At 35.3% G+C, this 22,106-nt stretch overlaps 2 protein-coding genes across 4 annotated transcripts; both read left to right on the top strand.

The window, feature by feature from the left end:
• The first annotated feature begins 3,251 nt into the window (after positions 1-3,251).
• LOC110776611 (uncharacterized) lies at positions 3,252-10,281 on the top strand. Of its 2 annotated transcripts, XM_021981169.2 has the most exons (3): positions 3,252-3,464; positions 4,429-4,470; positions 9,090-10,281. In XM_021981169.2, the coding sequence occupies exon 3, from the start codon at positions 9,185-9,187 to the stop codon at positions 9,965-9,967; it is 783 nt and encodes a 260-aa protein (XP_021836861.1). In that variant the 5' UTR covers positions 3,252-3,464; positions 4,429-4,470; positions 9,090-9,184; the 3' UTR covers positions 9,968-10,281. The 2 variants fall into 2 exon arrangements, with proteins under 2 accessions (XP_021836861.1, XP_056699671.1); XM_056843693.1 differs by lacking the exon at positions 4,429-4,470.
• A 1,342-nt stretch (positions 10,282-11,623) lies between these two features.
• Positions 11,624-20,526, top strand: LOC110776610 (protein EMBRYO SAC DEVELOPMENT ARREST 30). 2 transcript variants are annotated; one of them, XM_021981166.2, is made up of 10 exons: positions 11,624-12,074; positions 12,204-12,288; positions 12,682-12,749; positions 12,870-12,958; positions 13,089-13,332; positions 14,329-14,441; positions 15,331-15,421; positions 15,991-16,119; positions 18,774-19,327; positions 19,668-20,526. In XM_021981166.2, exons 1-10 carry the CDS (start codon positions 11,910-11,912, stop codon positions 20,071-20,073), a joined length of 1,944 nt encoding a protein of 647 aa, XP_021836858.1. In that variant the 5' UTR covers positions 11,624-11,909; the 3' UTR covers positions 20,074-20,526. The 2 variants fall into 2 exon arrangements, with proteins under 2 accessions (XP_021836858.1, XP_056699528.1); XM_056843550.1 differs by lacking the exon at positions 12,682-12,749.
• Positions 20,527-22,106: the final 1,580 nt, after the last annotated feature.

Below are 22,106 nucleotides of genomic sequence, written 5' to 3'. Positions count from 1 at the left end.
ATATTTACTTATTTGCAATATGTTAAATAATCGGTTTTTAAAATTATTACAATCCAATTTTTTTTTTAATTAATTTAGTTAAATTGTAAACTAACTAAGGGGAGTTATAATCTATTTTATATGGGACACCAAAAGACCATTTACTAAAATGACCTCATGAATTCATTTATAGAATAGAGACGAGATTATAGCAAGTAAGACTTTGTTCTGTTCGACTTATTTTGACTTATTTCAGACAAAATAAGTTCATATAAGTTTAGATAATATAAGTTCAGCAAAAATAAAATAAATTCCCAGACACTTTCGCACAGAACTAAGTTTATTTCAGACAAAATATGTTTATTTAGATAAAATAATTTCAGATAAGTTCATTCAAAATAAATCCAATAGAACGGAGCCATAATTATTGGGGGGAGCCATTTAAGAGAAGAATGGTCCAAAAGATTTGTTATGTTTAGTTAAACAAACCATTTTTAAGCAAATCGCTATCGCTTTAAAGATCGTATTTTTAGAATCAGTTTTTTCCTTTAAAGAAATATTACGATAGATAATTTTTTGTTTTTGGTACTTAGGGATGGCAAGTGGGTACAATTTTGTGGTTTCGCACCGCACACGCTCCAATTGGAGCGGGTATGGATATGACTTTGGTGGGTAGTGGGCGGGTTTGGATATGAATAGTCATACCCGCCATAGGTGACGGGTAGGTGGTGGATATGAGGCCATACCCGCCTCATACCCGCCTACCCTACCCCGCCCCGCATCCACCCGCCCGCCCCACCCGCCCGTATTGTACCTGCAAAATGAAACTTTATACTTCCTCCGTCTTTTAATACTCGCAACGTTTGGACTTTTTGCACTATTCATATAATTACTTTGACTATTCTTGGTGTTTTTTATATAAGATAAAACATAGTCATGTGAGATTTTGTTAGATTCGTTTCAATGTGTATTTTCAAAATATCAACTTTTTGATATAAATGACCAAAGTTGTGCATTGGCATGCGTGAATGTAACAAACGTTGCGAGTATTAAACGGAGGAAATATTTACGTTTTACCTAAAGCCCAAATATTACAAGCCCATTATAATAACCTCAGACAAAATATGCAAAACACCGCAAATTTTTGGCTATACCCGGGTACAGCCAAAGCTGGCTGTACCCCCATCCAAAACGATGTCGTTTTGTGTTGTTTAAAATGAACATTAATATACTGGTACAAAAATGAACATTTACTATTTCGGAAATGAACATTTATTTATTTATTTGGAATGAACATTGACTATTTTGGAAATGAACATTTATTTATTTATTTGGAAATAAACTACAAAAATGAACATTTACTATTTCGAAAAAGAACATTTATTTAGTTATTTGGAATGAACATTTACTATTTTGGAAATGAACATTTATTTATTTATTTGGAAATAAACTACAAAAATGAACATTTACTATTTCGAAAAAGAACATTTATTTAGTTATTTGGAATGAACATTTACTATTTTGGAAATGAACATTTATTTATTTATTTGGAAATAAACAATATAGGCGCTTGTAAAAACATAAAAGACCAATGAAGTGAACAATTTCATTATGAATTTTAAAGCCAACATGAAAGAACACACAATACAACAAGAAAGAACAAACAATAAAGCAGATAATTATTATGAACAAAAAAATAAACAAAAAATAACAAAAAATAACAAACAATATAAAGAAGAACATAAAATTCCAGAAAAAAGAACAAACAATACAACAATTATGAACAATTTTATGATGAATTTTAAAGCCAACATGAAAGAACAAACAATACAACAATAAGTTTGATGAATGAATTTAAAAAACAACAAGAAAGAACAAACAGTACAACAAGAAAGAACAAACAATACAAAAAGAAATAATAAAAGATTAATGAAGAGTTTAATTATGAACATTAACCATATGATTATTATAAACAAACAAATAGACAAGAAAGAACAAACAATATTAAAAAAAACATAAAGTTCTAGAAGAAAGAACAAAAAATACAACAATTATGAAAATTTGATGATGAATTTAAAAAACAACATGAAAGAACAAACAGTACAACAAAAATGAACAAACAGTACAACAAGAAAGAACAAACAGTACAATAAGAATGAACAAACAGTACAATAAAAAAGAACAAACAGTCGACAAGAATGAACAAACAATATGAGCGCGTCATTTTTGGGGGGTACAGCCAGAGTTGGCTGTACCCGGGTATAGCAGTTAGCAATTGGCAAAACACTACTCCCTGACTCCCTGTTGTTCACGCCTCCCCCTCTCCCTCTCTGTGTCTCTCTGGTTCACCACCGTCCCACCACCATTATCGTCGGACACTGCCGCCCCCGACCTATCTATTCTCACTCTCTGTTTTTGCAGCCGGCCACCGCGGATGATAGAGGTGTCTTCGATCGCAAAATCGTAGGTAATTTAATACGTATAGAAATCCCTTTTCTCTTGCCTTTAAGTTTGAACACCATTTGGTAATTTGAATAAATTTATTAATATTAACTTGATGGTTTTAGTGTTTGGTTGAATTTCTTGGTAATTCACATTAGTTTCTTGTTGTTAATTGAAGTTAAAACATGAGTTAGGGTTTTGTTTATTTTCTAGTTTTTGTTCGTAACAGGATCTCATCTAGGTGGGTGTTTTGATTATTATTTCATACTATGTTGGGTTGATTTGTTTGTTTGTTTGATAAATAGATGACATGTGACAGTTTAAAGTTGGACTTCGTGTTAACTTTGAAATAAATTAATCACTACGGTAACACTCTAATTGTATAATTAGAGGACGACGATGATGAAGATGATTGGATATGGAGCAAATGTTGCATTGTATCGATTGAGCTTTGTTTATTTCTCTAAGTATTCAGATTTTTAACTTGTAATACTGATTTATTTTTACTTGAGAAATATGATGGATTTTTTTAAATTGGTTGTGTATTGTCATCTTGCGCATATTAGTAGCTTAAAAGATGATTTGTTTATATTATGGGGCAGGGCGGCAGGCGGGTACAGGTGGACAATGGATATCCACTTGGGTGGTGGAGCGGGTGCGGTTTTAAAAACATTTATGCGGGTATGGATGTGAAAATTATACCCGCTGCGGGTGGCGGGTAAGTGACAGGTGAAAAATATTTTGGCGGGTACGGGTACGGGGGAGGGGTACCGCACCCGCCCCGCCCGTTTGCCATCCCTATAATGGTACTATCGAAAAACCTTTCTAAGATTCGGAGGAAGTAATAAGAAAAGAAAAAACCAAATGAATTTTTTTTCCGTCGTACTCTGACTCGCATCTGCTCTTCATCTCCTTCCTCCCCCGCCTCTTAAAACCCTCAAGAAAACCACCATCTTGTAGATGTATCACCACCTCTAGTTAGCGCCGCCTCTGTCAGCCAACTCTCCTCCTCTGCCACTGCTATTCTCGTTGTTCACAACAGTGTATATCTTCTTTTGCTCATCTACTTTCTCTACATTTTTTAATGTGTATCAATTTTCTGGAATTTTTTTGTATTCTTTATAGATCCAATAAGTGTTTAAATACGTTCTGTTGCCTGATATGAATTATATTGTTTCAAATAATTATATTCTGTTGGGGTTTTTGTTGGCTTTGTTTTTGTTTTGTTTTATGTATAATTAATTTATACCCAGTTCATAATTGTAGTTGAAATCATATTATGCTTTATTTTCAATTTGTTTTTGATTAAATGCCACGTTTGGGGGAGCAGAGTAATAAACATCAATAATTAGAGGGCATACTAATGTTTTTTTGATTGAATTAAATTCTATAGATAAATATGAGTTTGATTGAATAAGAAATTCTGGCATAACAAAGTTTAGTTTTGATTGAAATTAATTTTTATAGAAAACTTGAATTCTGGAGCTTGAGGATAGGGGCTGGTGGTTTTATTCAAGCGAAGATAGTGTATATGGTTAGGTTCAAACCCCTAATACCCTAAGAAGTTCAACGATTAAGTGATCAACAAAGCCCCAATACCATTGACCCACATTTATGTTAGGATAGAAAAACCTAGCCGCAGGGCGGGCGTCCCTCCTGCCCTACCTTTACTCCTTTAGAAACTTAAACCGTGATTTGAAAATTCGAGGCGTTTTCGGATTGAACTCTAGTACTTGGAATGCACATATTGGCGGTGGTGGTTCCGGGAATTTAGAGATGGGGTACGAAAAAATGAATACAACTCTAGCATATTCATAACCAAGAAAATTTGGGGCCAAATTTAATTTAAATCGGAATTTTCGGGACCAAATTTAATATAAATCATAAATTCTTCCATCATTTTATTAATCATGGACCCATTTTTTAGATTAATAATGAAAGGTTAAAACATGGTGGATTGTATTGCCACATAATTAACAATTATGCTTTGTATAAACAATTTTGTAGGGGCGGCTTTCTTGTGGTAATAATTGAGAATGACTTTACCTGGTATTCTTTCCTAAACTCGTATTTTTTGTTGTACTTTTCCATGAAAACAATATCATATAGACCGATATATACTTGTTTAAAATTGATGAATCAAGAATCAACAAATTTGAATTATCTTTATTTTATTTGTACGTGTACATGTAGGTTTATTAGATAGATTAGTCAAAGAATGATAATAGGAAAATGAAATAAAAATACAAGCACTATCGCTACTGCTAGTAAAGCAAAAATAAACACAATTTGAGAAAAATGTGGACCTCCGCACTCCTTCACACACGCAAGCATAGTGCAAGTTTCCCTTCCGTGTTACCACTGAAACAAAGGTTAACTCATTGTAGAATTTGGCAAATTAAATATTTATACTACTGTATATTCTATTGTTTTGTCAGTTTTTTTTTTTTAATCTGTTGGGGATTCCAGGGAATGGGGGTGCAACTGTACCCCTTGTACCCCCTCTGGATCCACCACTGCATATTGGACATTTAGATTTTAGACCAATTAAGATGTGGTGAAGAATTTTCACTAAAAAATTGTGAATTCCTTATTTATTTTTTAAAATTTACTCCCTCCGTCCCAAAATTATAGTCTTATTTTACTAAAAACACGGGTTTTAAGAAAAGTGGAATATAGTGTATGGGAAAGTGAAATTTAGTGTATGGGAAAGTGGAATTTAGTGTATGGGTAAGTGTAAAAAGTAGAATGTAGTGTATGGGAAAATGAGAAAGTGAAATATAGTTTATGGGAAAGTGGGAAAAGTTATGTCCAAATAAGTAGAAAGGACTATAAATTTGGGACCCCCGCAATAGAAAACAAGACTATAATTTTGGGATGGATGGAGTATTATGTTTCTACTACTTTAGACTATGACCTAGTGTCAGATATCTTTTGGGGAAAAAAACTATATACTAAATAATAGTAAATGATTACTTTTCCCAGGGAATTTATCCTCCAGTAAATAAAATGTTGCCAAATGTTTTGAAGAAACTGATCAAGAGCTTGAAGAACTTCTTTTTTGATAACGCATAAGCAGTTTGATTTTGGGGTTAGTTCATATTTGATAGCAGATAAAAAAACTCACCAGTTGCAAGATAAAAGAAACCAGTTGGAAGAAAATTTGAAGGGGCTAACTCTTTGTAGGGAAATCTTCCCGCTAAAACTCTAACGGTCCAACTATTGATTTTGACCCAAAAAATAATCCCTAACGTGTTGTTTAATCATCAGTTGTTGAAAACTCTAGCAGCAATTATAAATGTAGCTGTTGAAAGTTTCCATATGTTTAGGAGTATAGTTTTAGAAAAAGGAAAAATTACATTGAATAGTCCAACATTTCAACAATTTTCCGTTAATAATACAACCTTTTAATTATTATCTAATAATCCAACCTTCGTACCTAATTAATTTTAATTGCACCCAACCCTTCACCAACCCGATACAACAGGTAACCTATAACGTGTCATGCAACCATTCACTATAATTTGTTTATTTTTAAAAAATATATTTTTTTTCTTTTCCTTTTTTTTCCGCTAGTGTTCTTCTTTCTTCCTTCTTCCTCCGGTGGCAGCAGACACCCCCCTCTTTTTCCTCCTTCCTCCTTCACCACCCTTACTCAAATCCCCTCATCATCATCATCATCATAATCAATTGATCATCAATCATCCCCTTCTTATGTTTCCGATGAGCTGAATCTTGATCAGGGAGAGAACAACAACTGATTAGATGATTCAATAATTACTAATTTCTCCATATGAGATCCGTGTAGGGGTGAAATATTGATTGAGGTTGTTTAATTTGTATTGTATCAATTGTATCAATGCGGTTATTGAAGGGGGGGATTGATTTTGATGTTTTTTTTGGGTTAAGGATCTGTTAGATTTTCAGGCCGATGGCCCATCCTGGTACGTTTTTTCGATTTTTGGTTGGAGTTTGTGAAATTATTTAAAGGATTTGTGGGTTTAGGTTGTTCTCGTTGTTTTACTGGATGATCATGAGGATTTTGAAATGTTGCAATATTGAGTGAAAATGCTGAATGATTTAGTTGGGAAACGTCGTTGATGATGATGAAATTGATGATGGTATCTGTGCTTGTGGGTTTAAAGATTGATATTTGAATCTGAATTCGATTGGGTTATCCAGTTTCGGGGATTTTAGCAAACATAGTCAAGCGTAGAATGTATGATTGAAGTAGTTAGGCATATGTTTGCTACTGTTAGAGGTATGCTATGTAATACTAGGATCCATAGTACGATGATGTTATTGTAGATGGCTGGGTTATTAGATGGTAAGCCATGTAATAGTTAGTTGGTTGTATTGATCGGGTAATAGAGTAGTGGGGCTAGACCTTCCTCATCGGGCCTGGGGTTGTCCAAGCCGAGTGCAATTGTTGGAGGTGAGAGTGAAGGTGGTGGTGTTGGTAGTGATCGGCCATTTGTCAATTGAGGGCTTCAGAGAAGGCTAAGTGAAGACAACCTTAATGGAGTAGAGATTAGAGAAGGCTGTGAATGAGGGCTATGGAGGCAGAAAGGAGGAGGAAGAAGGTGGAGACAGAATGAATAAATAAAATTAAAATTATAAAAGTGGACCTTCTTTACCGGTTTCCCGTCATTCGGGTTCAGAAAAGTTAATGGGTAGAAATGTTAGATTATTAGATTATAAGGAAAAATTTCAAAGTCTCATGTAAAGAACTTCAAGGGCACCACATAGGCACATATAAGTAACCTGTTTTTTTGGATTTTGAAAATGAAATAATTGTTAGAGATTTCATAATGATAGCGCTCAATCATTGTGTATACTAAATACTTAAGTATATAGTGTACTCTTTGATGTTTGACCAATGGAAATGGCCGGAGTAACTAAGGGTGCGTTCGGCATCGCTTTGGTTTTGTGTTTTTTTGTTTTATTAATTAACAAAATAAACAAAACCAGTTCGGTTGACTGGTTGAAAAAACAAGTATTCTGTTGCTTTTACCGAAACTAAAACAGAAAAAGGCAAACCACAAAAAGTGGTTTTTGATTTTGTGTTTTAAAATCTACATACTCTCCTTCGTTCCTATTTTACGACGGCGGGAGTGCAGAACCCATATTCCTTCTGGCTTCCCCTGCGTGCACCACCCCAAGGGCCGGCCCCCACTTTCCCCACCACCACGGCACCATCTCTATTGGGTCTAATCTGAAGAAAGAGATGACTGCATGAAGGTACTGGAAATCTGTAATTACCTTTTAATTAAGGACCAATTATGGTCTGATAGAAGAGGATAGAGAGAGATAGGAAGAGAGAGCAGTGAGAGAGGGGTGCCTTGCGCCGATGACCGACGGGAGATGGGTGCTATGTGCCGATGGTCGATTGTTGCTTTGTCAGTTATGGTGGGGAAGGGGGTAATGAATTGCTTTTTTTTTTTTTTTTTTCCCTTCTCTAAAAACCAGTGTTAAAAAGGGGCGCCTAGGCTCTGAGGCGCAAGGCGATTGGAGCCAGCGCCTTTTATTGTCTAGGCGAGGCGATTTCGATGAGGCACACCTAAGGCGCACTTTGAGGCGCAAAAAGGTGCAAAAAAGGTGCACCTACTAAGGCACACACCATTATTTCACTTTTTTTTTTTACTTTTTATTAGGGCGCCTCACTTCAATGAGGCGCGCCTAAGGCGCTGGGAACTCCAAATCGCCTTGTTGCGCCTTGAGCCTTTTTACACATTGCTAAAAACTCATTTATGTCAATCCTCGTGAGTGATGTTGAAGATGATGATGGTTCAACAAGATTGATAAACGACAAACATAGCAGAAAGGAGATGAGACTATGAGAGGCATAAATTAGACATAACCAAGTTGAGCAATTGATGATTTATTTTTTTGGGGTTAATAAGGGGTTGTTTAATGTAACTTTTAATTGGTTTTGATCATGCTAAAAAATTAAACCAAAAAATCAGTTTTGTGTTTCTAGAAACGAATAAGTAAAAACCTAAAATGATGCATTACACACCCTAAACTTCAGGATTTTCATTAGTATAGAGAATTGGCATTTTACTTCATTCACCTGTAGCTGAAATGGAATGCTCATTATTCATGTTTTAGACCCCTCTCCTGGTCAAGGAAAGTGGATAGCATAATAATCTTGCATGCAAACTGGAAAAAACATGACTCATGCGGTGTGTCATTCTTTGTTAGCTTTTTCTTATCATCAAGATTCAGAGAACTAATGGGAATATTCCATTAATGTTCTTCCTTTTGGCATGTGTCCATATTGGCCATAAAAAATATTAAAAAACATGCGTCCATATCAATATCTTGCTAAATGAATTTCATGTACTCCGTATATGCTTACTCAGACTATTTTGCATTTGGCAGTCTGAAATTTGTGAAAGGCTTTTAGGAAAGATTTTATGAAATTGAGCTCTTCCATGGTTAATTGATTATTACCAATGCTTCTAATTTGATGTGAAAATATTTTGTTTGCGATTGAAACATTATTAGATTGAATGTTGTAATTGGTGCTGGAATTTGTGTTTGGAAGGCCTTTCTATCCTTGACTTTTTTCCTCTTGTTTTGTTGTTTTATTTAAAAAATTTATTTACTTGCGTAAAATACTTGGTAATATATTAGTGATTATCTTGTTTGTTTGGGCTTTCCAGGTTTAGGAACAATAAGGTTTTTGCAATTAGTTTGGGATTTCTGCCTGTTGAGACCTGTTGCTAGTAGTGATTCATAGGAAAACGGAAACTTTAGAATGTCAAGTAAAAAGGAAGAGAAAGGAGAAGCTGCAGCAGACAGAATAAAAGCAGCAGCCTTGTCTGCTGCAAAGGGTCTAAGCCGAGCCCAAGCAGAGAGAGCGGCCACTGCTGCAGCGAGAAACGTAAATGCTTATGGACAGAAGGAAGAGGGGCCTAGCAGATGGCAAGAGAGAAAAGAAGCAAAGAGACAGATGTACTTGATGAGTACTGAGAAGGCTGTGAGACTTGGTGAGAGGAAAGATCTCAAGGCCAGTGTGTCCTCTGTAGGAGGAGTAACTTCACAATGCCAAAAATGTTTCCAACCAGGTCATTGGACTTATGAATGTAAGAATGATAGGGTCTACATCTCACGTCCCTCTAGGACCCAGATCCTCAAGAACCCTAAACTAAGGCAGAAATTGATGGCCTCTTATAATGATGATAATCCTGATATTAAACGGGAGGAAGTGGCGGAGGAGGAGGTGAAAGTAGAAAAGCGAAAGAAGAAGAGTAAGAGGAAACATAGGTCAGATACAGAGTCTAGTAGTGAGAGTGAAGCTTCAGATAGCAGGTCTTCAGCTTCTGGGTCTGATTACTCATCAGAGAGTGCTTCAAGCTACAGCTCTTCATCAGATTCTGAAGATGAGAGGAGGAGGAGGAGGAGGAAGAGGACAACAAAGGGACGACGTAAGAGTAAGAAGTACAGCTCTTCATCTGAATCATCAGATTCTGACTCTAGCTCAGATTCTGATTCGGGTAAGAATGGAAAGAGTAAGAAGAAGCACAGTCGTAGACGCTAGACCAGATAGCCAGCTGGTTTGGACAATGCTCAAGTCTGTTCATGTTTCTTCTGAGCCCTATCAGTTTTTTTTTTTTACTGTAATTGGATCTTCTTCAATTTCCTGGAGAGGGAGTAGAAAATACATATATCTGTAAGTCGGAATTTGTAACTCTAATTTCTTCCTTCATGTTGATTCTACTTTAGGTTTTGAGTTATGCTACATGAGAATTCTGTTGATGATTTGTGTCAGCAACTTGGATGTAAGCTTTTGAGATGTAGGCGTTTTTGCTCTATGTATCAGACGAATTTCAGCAGCTGTTTTTCACAAGTGCTCGCCTCCTTGTCTTGAAACTTTTTGTAAAGTATTTTTAGAACAAGTTTGCAGCTTTTTAAGTTAAAACAGATACATATGTTTTAGTTTGTGCTAGGTTGATCACTTGATCCTAGTCGAAGCCCCATAATTCAAAAGAGAGGTTAGATGAAATCTTAATCTTTATTGAAGTTTTGGAACTTGGCAGTACGGAGTAATGATTTTGATTTTGTTCTCAAGTTTTTTAACCAACTACCGCAATTTAGAAGGTGGACCATGGTGCACATAGAGCTACGTGCACCAAAAGAACACAGTATATAATTGAAAGAACATCTGGTTACGAGAAAAGAACATGAGTTTTTTTTTTTTTTTAGGTTTTAATAAATAGTAAAATAATAAACTATTTTTATAATAAAAAAGTGAAATATTTTATCGCATGTTTTTTTGCCGTAGTGTCGTGTTCTTTTACTTATGCACACATGTTCTTTTGGTGCACGTAGCTCTATGTACACCACGGTCCATAGTCCACGAATCGGACAGAGATTTTCTTAACCAGCTTTGTAGCTCAGATTCATTGGAAGTGAAGGGGATTATGAGAGAAATCCTCCATAACCTCAAGGTTATGAGGCCAAGCTTGCTTGGTATCTGTATTACTAATTACCATGGTTATATTAGATATTTTCTACGTTACATATACTATACAAAACTCAAACAATTAAGATCAAAACATACAACAAACGTAACCTTGTGACTTGGAGGTCACAGATTCGGGACCTGTACGTTGCGAAAAACTTGGGAATAAGTGCGTAGCAAGACTAACTAGCATGTGATAAGTGCTCGTTCAGTAGGGTCGTTTCTTCTTTCGTAATAAAATAAAAATAACAATTAATTGATCATCTTTTTAAGCTAGTTGAGCGTAAAATAAAGTCATACTAACACCAAAATCTAAAAATTGATGTAAAAAATACTTGTAGACAAAATGCATTCTCATACAAAGTGATATAGATTTCAGGTCTGAATCCCCACCTCTCCAAAAAAAACGAAATAATCAAAATTTTATTTGATGGTGGTGTACAATGACAATAAATATTGTATGATAACTATCTCAAAACGGTTAAAAGTTACTCTGATATAATATAAAAGTTATCAATATTTTAATGATTTTTTTATTATTTTAATAAATATTATTCATTCAAAATCATTAGTACCCATATAACACTTAAAAAAGTTCACTCATATAACAAAAGTTATCGAAAATCTAGATAACATTATTTTATATACAATAAATTAATTCTACCCTTTATGCATGCAAGACCATCTGAATGAAATTGTAAAGCTCCTTTCATTAATTGCTCAAAAAATTTGAACGCCACAGCTCGCATCACAATTCACGAACCCCCTTTCTGTTTCCGACAAAAGTCACAAAACCATCTAAACATGAATTAAACAATTCAAGAATCAACAATAAACGAAATAATCAAAAAATTTACAGAAAATTAAACCAAGAATATTGCTTGCTTCCTTGACGAAACATCATCGACACACTCCCACAAACACACACAAAACTCTCTTTCACACACTCTCTCTCCCCCTTCACTCACTCAAATGGTTAATTTCAGATCTCAAATTTGAAAAACACCATAGCAAAATAATGATATTTAGATCCAAAATCAAATGGGCAGCTCTTGGAGGATTGATCTTATCTATAGTTTCATTAGTTGTTCATTTATTTCTTGCCAAATATTCTACTGTTGACCTTGTTCACTCTGCTACTTTCAGTGTCTTTCCTGATGATTTGTCTGTTGGAGTTGGTCCGGTAAGATCTCTCTTTTTTTTTGTTTTTGTATATATAAATTTTCTTTTGGTTAATTATGATTGTTCTTGCTTTAAAATTTGATTTCAAATTATGGGTTTTTTAAAAACAAAATTTTGTTGATTGATGCAGGTGTTGGGGTACAAGAAATTGTGGGCAAATGTGGAATTTCTTCAGTCATTACAGCCTTATTCTAATTCTAGAACTTCATTTCCTGGTAATATTTTTTGATGGGAATTTGATTTTATTTGTGTTTGAGTTACTGAAGTAATTTCGAATTTGTAGCTCATTGTGTTCTTGAAACTTTTGATTGTATTTTGTATTGTCGGTGTTTATAATGCACTAGGTATTGTTCTTTTCTCGTGGGCAAATGTCGAATGTCATAGATTATGTATGAAGGAATTTGAAGTTTGAACTTTGCATTTGTGGTATTTTGCATTCTTGGTAATGATGATGGAAATGGCTTCCTTTCTTTTGTGAAATTGTCCTTCGGGGTGGGGTGGGGTGGGGTTAAGTTAGGTTAGGTTATCACATTTGGTTCGCCTCATTGGGTCCTTCGACTTTTGATTTCTTATTTTGATCTTGATATATTCTTAATTACTTGTTGTAGAGCCAGTTCGGGGCAACGGTTTCATATATGCGAAAATATTTGGCGGATTTGAGAAGATAAGAAATTCGGTATATATTGTTGAAGTCATGCAATCCACGGGAGTGTTTTTTGTATAGAGTATACATTTTGGGGTTTAGTATATTTTCTTGACCTTTCCCCTAATTTTTTAAATGTTATTTGTTTATTAGATTGCTGATCTTGTCGCTGTAGCTAGACTTTTGAATGCCACTTTGGTCATCCCAGAGATTCAAGAAAGTCTCCAGTCAAAAGGCATCAGGTTCTCACTTGTTTCGTCATTAGTTCTCAGTTCATGTTTCCTTGCTAAATTAGGGGTGAAATATGATGAGGCCTATAGTTACAGTATTTCATCTAATTGATGAATATATCTCTGTTGTATGTTGTTCCAGCTCAAAGTACAGTAGCTTTTCGTACATATACAATGAAGAGCAGTTCCTAGCAGCTTTGAAAAATGATGTTAAAATTGTAAAAACCTTGCCTCCTAAGTTGAAGGAAGCTAGAAAGAAGAAACAGTTTCCAATATTTAAACCTAAACGCTCTGCTTCACCAAGTTATTATACTTCTGAAGTTTTACCAGTGTTGAAAAAAGCAAAGGTTGTTGGATTTGTGCTCTCTGATGGCGGCTGTTTACAGGTATTTCTGTGTCCTTACTCTTGTGCCTTGTTTCTTGCTAGTAGCCTCTTGCTCAAATATGCCCATTACTTTTGATGAGTACTGTTATTACCAATACTGAATGACAAGTAAACATGTAATGGATCTTTTGAGCATATAATAATGCGTGTACTTGATCTTTGCTATGTTACTCGAACTTCGGTACTCATGTCGGGTATGGGTGCGTGTCCAAGTGTCCGACTTGACTATTTTGTGAAACTACATGCTTTTCACCCGTAATGAAGTATTGAAGTATCCAAAACCCATATCGGAGTGTCAAGGATTCATCACGGGTACTTGAGGGGGAAATTTATGGTACCTTTTTTCATTGAATGGAATAATGAGCTTCTAATGTTGATTAATAGAACTTTTAATTTTATAGTGAACATTATAGTGTCTATCATTTTGTGGTTAATTTTTTTTAAAACTATTACTGTATTCCCTTATTCCTTTTCTCTTTAACAATTTTTTGGGTTATGGATTGTTGGGGATCTGCTTTTTTGTTGTTTCTTTTAGATAAGTATCAGAAATTGTTGCCAAACTGTCAAACCCTTTAGTCAATTCATGATTTTACTTGACCCAATAGAGGATCAAAATTTAAGAAAGGGTTCTCCAACAACCTTAATTGCGCGATTTTTTCTTTAGAGTTTGTATTCCTACCCCCTGACCATGGTTCTGGATGTTTACACTTTTAAATATGAGATATTTTGTCTGGTTTGTTGTCTTACACAACTTTTATTCCTATTGTATGCTAACTACTGTTTTCAGTGTGATTTAATCACAAGATTAAGCAGTAAAAACTATGTATTGATTGCATAGAAGACTAAGATAGTCTTCTATGTAATTTGTGCAATTGTTAATTGTGTAAACTAATCATTTGCTATAAACACAAATAAGTTGCTAGTCTATTTAATTGAATGCAGCATATCTGATTGGTTTAAGACTTGTTATTGAACTTTTTGCTCGTGGTTCTTCCAGGATGCCCTTCTTCCTAGCTTGGCGGAGTATCAGAGGCTTAGGTGTAGGGCTGCTTATCATGCACTACGCTTTAGAGCAGAAATTCTGGCACTTGGACATGAAATTGTGAAGAGGTAAATATATAATTGCAAGCATAGACCATCAACCTTTCGTAGCAACAACATAAGCCAGATAATTGAAAAGAGGGCGAATGTGGCAATTGCTATGTTTTCTATGTACTTGTCGATGGGCAATTCACATATCCTAGGCAAGTAATTGTGTAAAATAAATTTATCCTTAAGTTACATGCCTGTTTGGATTGTTGGATCTTATGCTGTTGACGATGGAAGGAAGAGTAACATGATCTCAAAGTCTTTAACCGTCCTTTAAGCAGTGCATGATATTCTTGCAACCCTCCACTTCACTTCTGACTCCTTTGGGTGTTTAGTTAATGAAGTTATGCTCTTCTTGAGTACATTCCTATATTGTGGAAAGACACTTTTTAATACCACAATTTATTACTCCCTCCGTCTCTTTTTGTTCTTTACGTTTGGTATTTTTCACGCGTTTTAACGAATAATTAATTTGCATTGAAATTCCTCAATTTTTTTTATTTAAACAAGATAAATTACGTTTATTTATAATATTTTCACTTTTATCAAAATTCTGATATTGGGAAATGAGAAAAATTTAATGTCCCAATGGAAAAGTGTGAGAGATTAAATGACCCAATGAATTTGATTGGCTAAAATAATAATTGGACACAAATTTTGATAGAATACTAAGTTATTTATGTGATAATATGAAAGGAAATGTAAAGAACATTTTGAAATACCTAAAAAGGAAAACGTAAAAAACAAAAAGAGAAGGAGGGAGTAGTTTTTTTTTTTTTTTTTAAAATTTTGTTTTTAATAATATTGTTTGGTTTTTAGATTGAGGAATATTCTGTTACTGCAAATTGTTGCTTGTTTGCGCTAATAGTTTCGTAATATTCTTTCTGAAGAGCGCTTTCTCTATGCGTAGGTTAAGGGCTTCTGGACAACCGTACCTTGCTTATCACCCAGGCCTTGTGAGAGATGCATTAGCTTATCATGGTTGTGCAGAGCTTTTTCAGGTTTACTTTGAAGAAATTTTAAATTATATAATTTGTCATGAAAGGAGTTCATATTATGCACGATGACTACAACTACCATGCTCTGGATGGGGTAGGAAATCTAGGAATAACTGTACTATGATGGCATGCACCTAAAATTGTATATTAGTGATTTTGTATTAGTACCTAATGGTTATCAGGTCATGTAAGAAAAAATTCGATGAAGGGTCGTAATGGTTTTAATATAGAGGACGAGTAAGTCAGTGCATAGTCTATGCATTTTGCATTTTTGTTTGAAGGTAACTAATTCCTCATGAAAGGGGGATTGGTCCCTGCATATTTGAACTTTTTGTTTGTTAAAGGTCTTTGATGATAAATCAACTCAATGCTGATTGAGGAGGCTGTGAATTTTTACTCATGGGCGGTTTTATAATATTTTAGAGGGATTTGGATATGCATTGGACTAGATAGAAACATAACCTATTCCTTGATAGAAAAAGCATTTAGGCAGCCTGATTTGGATGTGGAACAATCTTTTATTCAATTACAAGATAACTGCTTGATTGGCTGACTAGTCCTTTGTATGTCAGGATGTTCACAGTGAACTGATACAGTCTAGGAGAGGACAGCTGATCAAGCAACGCAGTATTAGGGAAGCACTCAGTGTTGATTCGCATGCTCGTAAGCTAAATGGCTCATGCCCCCTTATGCCTGAAGAGGTACTTATCAGTTTAATCACTGAATTCATAATCTGAATAATCATCCTTGCTGAATAAGGTGAAAAGGCATGTTTTTATTACTTTTGTCTGCTGTTAAAATTAAAGGGTTTGAAGTCCTTATTCACAACAAACAAGAAGTTTATTTACTATAGAATTTGCGTACGAAACTTGATCTAACTCATCTAAGAGCACATAGTAGGATTAAGGGTTACATTTTCTGCTGCATTGCTCTGGTGGCTCAGGCTCACTACCTTTGAGGTTTTTCTGCTCGTAAAAGGTGTCTGCAGTGACTTTACTCTGTTCCAGCTTAAGGAAAAGGTTATTAGAACAGAAAACGGCGTTCCATGCTGTCCTTTATTAAAGACAAAGCGGTGCTTGAAATTTAGTCAAATCCATTATTAGATGCCGAACTCTTATGATGCATTGAAAAGCTTTTAAAGGTCGTTTCTTGGTTCTGCTGTCTTGACACAAATATTTGGTGCTCAACTCCACATATTCGACTATGGATATTTATCTGATTGAGCTTCCTGGAGTAAATACTTAAAATACAACAGGGCTCTCAGCTGAAGGTGATCTCTGGCTCACTTCCATTTGAATTTATGAATGAGCTTTGTATCGTCCAAACCGATTTCTTATTTTCAAAATCATAGAGCGGACTATTGGATCAAATGACTCTGTAAACTGTGTCTCGTCTTGCCCGATCTCCCTTACCCGACACAAAAATTGACTCGCTTCTCCCGGTAGTGTCAATTTGTTGCTGACTTGCCGTAACTTAGAACTTTAACAGAGGGAAAGATGTTGCTGCATTAATTATTTTCTCCTGAACCCTTCTTTACCGCCTCCATGACTTCACCACCTCTGTCGCACACCTCCCACCCCTTCCCTTGCACCCCCTTCCACATCATATGAGACATAATCTGTGTCATTCATCCATCTCGGACTGTAAGGAGAGAAAAATAATTTCTCCACAGCTACCTTCAGGCATTGCAACGCCATGCTATTACTACGCCTCCATCTCATGTCTACATTATTGGCAGATTAGCAAATAAGCTGATGACTGAATGCCTGGAGGTTTAAGAGAAAAGTGAGGGATTTAACGTGTAAAGGAAAAACAGTCAGTTTCTGGGAGAGTTCAATGGTAGAGAAGCGGATGAGTGCTTGTTGGAGGCATGGTTTGGTGAGGGGAGGATATGTGAGGAGAGAGCGACTGAAGGGATACGTATGATGATATGATAAGAGTGATAGACAAGGTAAATCTCAAACGGATAAAATTTTCTTTGCATTGGGTCCAGCATCTTTAGTTTCATTTTGGTTCTAATCAATGCCTCTATATAAACTAAAACCCTTTCTTTGGGCTCTTCCTGGAGGATTTTACACTGATGGTCTTTGTCAAAACTTCAGTGTAGGAATCATTTTTGGAAGTTAATGGATTTCTTGGGTGATGAATTGTTCTTCAGAAGGAACTCTTCTTGGCACGCCCTGCATGACAAAGTAATTTGTATACAAAACTACCCCTTATTTTGTACGGTGTCTTTACCTATGAAGATACTTGCTACCACAATCTCCTCTATCCTATGTGATCTAGCCCTATGCCTTTTTGGTTTGCACTTTTGTCTAATTAATTGTAGTCCTTTTCTGCTCGAAAAACAATTGTAGAAATCTGAGTTTGTTCCCGTGCTTAAATCAATTATGCTTTCGTCCTATGCGTTAGTCATTTCTTAATCTCTAAACATCTATCCGATTACATCTGGCCCTTGAATCGTGGGTTAGTGAAATTGGATAAAGAATGTTAGTGTCTCAGGCTCTCAGCTAAAGTCTGAAGAACAGGACATTGTCATCAGCCAAAAGAACTATCTTTATATCAGCTCCGATTGTGTCATAGAAAAAAGACCAAACAAAATATGTAGATTGCTGATCTGTTCATCCTTATTCTTGCATGGAGGTAGGAGGGGTATGCCTTTTAGACGGATAACTAAGAAAGTGAACAAGGAATTCGTTTTGGAAGTATGGATAAATTGATCTGTAAAATTCAAAGAATGAACACTCTCTTGTTTGGCCCTGAAAAGAGAAGTAGGAAGCATGTTTGAAACTGAAGTTGCAATGAATAAGCACATGCCTACAAAATTGAAGCTTCTCCATGTGAAGTACGTGCCTCCGCGTAGATAACATAATGAAAGAAACAAGCCGATTTCTCCCCTGAAATCAATATCCAAGGGATTCTTCTTGATAAGGATCCAAAGAAACAAGCTGATATCTCCCCTGAAATCAATATCCTTTTTGAAAATCTTCTTAATAAAAAACACGAAATGATAGTGGATTAGATTAGATTACTAGAACTTTGTCTGAGAACTTGTGTGAGTTCTGTCAGATAAATAGGAAGTTGTTCCTGCTTATCATGGTTGAAACAAGATTATGTTTTTTTATTTTATTTAGTATGCTTGATTATTTCAGTAGATAAAAGTACTATTTGCCACATCTCTACATTTGTGCTCCACTTGTTTCAGCGTTTCACTTCGTGTTGTTTGGTAATTTTTGCAGTTGTTTTCCTTTCACATATTATCTGGAGTCCAGTTGTCCCTTTGAAATTTGGTTAGGACTTGGGAGTTAAATGTTTCCCTAAGTGGTTTGTTTTAAATGCACTTGCTGTGTATCAGGTAGGTTTGCTGCTTCGAGCCATGGGTTATCCTCCACTCACCAGAATATATATAGCTGGCTCAGAAATCTTTGGTGGTCAGAGGTTACTGGTCCCTCTTCGGGCCATGTACACCAACTTGGTAGACCGCACCTCATTGTGTAATAAGCAGGAGTTGTTGAACTTGTTTGGGCCTGAAAAGTCTCTTGAGGATGATTTTCTTGATTCACTTCCATCTAAAAGCCCACAATTATCTAAAGAAGAATGGGACAAAGCTGGTCCCCGGCCTAGGCCCCTTCCCCCTCCTCCTGACAGACCGATTTACCGTCATGAGAAGCAAGGATGGTATGGTTGGATTGCTGAAAAGGATGTAGAGCCAGATCCCTCTCCAGCAGAGTTGAGGAATCGGGCACATAGACTCTTGTGGGCTGCTCTTGATTATATAGTGTCTGTCGAAGCAGATGCATTTTTCCCTGGCTTTCATAATGATGGCAGTGGCTGGCCTGATTTTTCGAATTTGGTAATGGGGCACCGGCTTTATGAAGTTGCATCATTAAGAACATATAGACCAGATAGGTATTTTCTACCTCTGCATCTCATGTTTTTAGCATTGTGGTGTCTGATTTTTCCTTTTATTTTAGGGTAGGATTAGTTTTTCATGCCACTTATCATTAACTGAATACTCACCTCATTATGAACTTTTAGATCGAGTTCTCTTCTACTGTGTGTGCATTATCTACATCAAGGAACCTCATTTTCATGTGAATATTTATCCCAAAACCAACTTTTTAAGATAAATATGAATATGTGGTAGTAATTGTGTTTATATAAAAAAAGACAGTAGGCCTTTAGTTGAACATGTGTTCACTTTATTATATAAAGGTTCTGACAGGAGGTCTGATTCATGTTCAATCAGGAAGTATCTGGCAGAACTATTCAATAGTAGCAGTGATAATCGTTACCATCCAAAACGCAGCTGGATCAGTTCAGTGAGAGAGCATTTGAACAAGAGTATTGGTGAGGAGGGCCTTGAAAGGGAACTACGATTATCAAAACCCGGTTCATTCCTTTCTTACCCAATCCCGGAGTGCTCATGTCGGACATCAAACTCAGCTGAAATTCTTGGTTCAATTTATGGTGATGTTGATGAGTGTCCAAAGTGGATGGAGAAAGGTCTCAAAGTCGACACAGTTTTAAGCGTTAGTGAATCACAAGACGATGATGATGCTGAATTGGATAAGCAGATGGAACCTGATGATGACAGTTCAACACAGACAAAACCGTCACTGGATCAGGATGAGGAAATGGATCCTGATGACTAGAGCTACTTTTGCAATGATCCATTCTTTCACCGGATAAATTCCACATTATGTTTCAACAAAGTCGAGGATGCGCCAAGGACTGACCGAGACTGCGTACATTATATCGAGGCTGCACGTCAAGTTGCTATCAATGCCAGATCTCTTCAGCAGGTGTCCTTCTCCTTGTTACTGTAAGCATATTCATAATGTTCCATGGGATTTTTCTTCAGGAAAGCTGCAATTTTTGGAAGCTGACTAAAAATTCTTTTTCTTTTCCTTATACAACCACACACGCTAAAAGTCTTAAAGTTACATAATTTTTCCTTTCTTTTTCTTTTTTTTTTGGTAGAAATTTTTTATAATTCACCCTTAGGATGGATTAGGTTTTTCTTCTTACTTCTGTATATCAATTGTATTCTATTTTTTTTTTTCTCACGGCAATTAATAAAAAAATATGTATGATTTGTTGAGTTATATCTATCTTATTATTCGTTCGTTATTTCTGGTGAAGGATTTTTGTCCATTGCGGTACAAGTTACAGCGTGACAATTTACTGCATTTCTCTGGTAGTTGTAACTTTTAGCCTGTTTTGATTCATAATTTGAGCGATTTTCGACAATAATGCTTAAAGATGTCCAAGTTCTCAAAGTGTGTCACATTTTCATTTAATTCTCAATTTACTGTCCATGTCAGAATTGGTGTAAAGAAAAATATTTTTTTTGTTGTTGTTCAACATCTCCAATTCAATTGCCGATTTTGCCAAACAACATCTCTAATTCAATTGACGATTTGCCTTACATCGCCGATTGTAGTTGATGACTAGTAAAAAGTAAAACTTTGCCATTTGAATTGGCAATTTATTTTTATAACATCGCCAATTCAACTAGCGATGTAGTACGGTACATTGCTAATTGAATTGACGATTTAGGCCCGACTCATTAAAAAAAATTGGTTTACTTTGATGATGTGGACGGTAGATTATGAATTAATTGAAAGATGGACGTATTTTGGGAATTTTGACATATTTTAGCATTATTATCAGAAATTGCTCTCAAATTTTTTATATTATAGTGTCTTTTTGATGGATAAACATCTTAGGCTATGTTATGTTCACCTTATTTCAGGACAGATAAATTCAGTTAAGTTCAGATAAGATAAGTTCAGGAAAAAATAAGGGTTGACCGAATACAATTTATAACTAAAATAAGTTTATATAAGTTCAGATAAGATAAGTTCAGAAAAAAATTAGTGAAAATCAGTTGAATAGAACACACTCTTAAAGGGTTACATTATTAATGATTTTGAAGGGATGATTTTATTGAATCAATAATAGATAATTTTTACACTATATTAAGGTAACTTTTAAAAATTCTGACTTAAATTTTACTCCGATGTACAGTGTTTATTGCAAACCATTTTCAATAACTATATACTAAAAAACACAACATGAATGACACATGTCATTTCTCGGCGAAGTCTTGAAAATGTTTATTATTTTTTTTGCTAAAAAACCTTGTTATGTAATATTGTATTACATACACTATAAATTTTGTTTCAATTTTAATACCATTAATTTCCTAAGAAATTTAAGGATTTTTTTTTTGTGTTTTACCGCCTTGAAAAAATTCCAAATTTGTGTTTACCACCTAAAAATCTCAAATTTCTTTTTTCCACCTTTAAAAAAATCGTTTTACCACCCGTCAACTGCAAAGTTAACGGAATTACTGGGTCCACTTCAACGGCTAGTATAGCATTTCCCTTATAAAATTTTACGATGTTTTTAAGCATGTTGTATAATATAAGTTTTTAATTTGATTCATTTGGAGATTTGAAGTGCAAAAATAGGTGGTGAGAATTGAAGAGGAATTTCACACCAAAAAGAAAAGGAATTGAAGAGTAAAGATAAAGGTGAAAAGTTGAATGAGAAGGAAGAGTAAAGAAGATAATCGCATAAATTAGGTAAAGAATTGGGAAAATTATTAGGTATACCCGGGTGCACCGTGCACCCAAGAGTATTTTTACGTCCAATGGTGATCCCTATCATATTTTCTCCT

The sequence above is a fragment of the Spinacia oleracea genome, chromosome 4, assembly GCF_020520425.1.
Source record: "Spinacia oleracea cultivar Varoflay chromosome 4, BTI_SOV_V1, whole genome shotgun sequence".
NCBI classification, from domain to species: Eukaryota; Viridiplantae; Streptophyta; class Magnoliopsida; order Caryophyllales; family Amaranthaceae; genus Spinacia; species Spinacia oleracea.
This window is presented reverse-complemented; position numbering and strand designations above follow the sequence as displayed.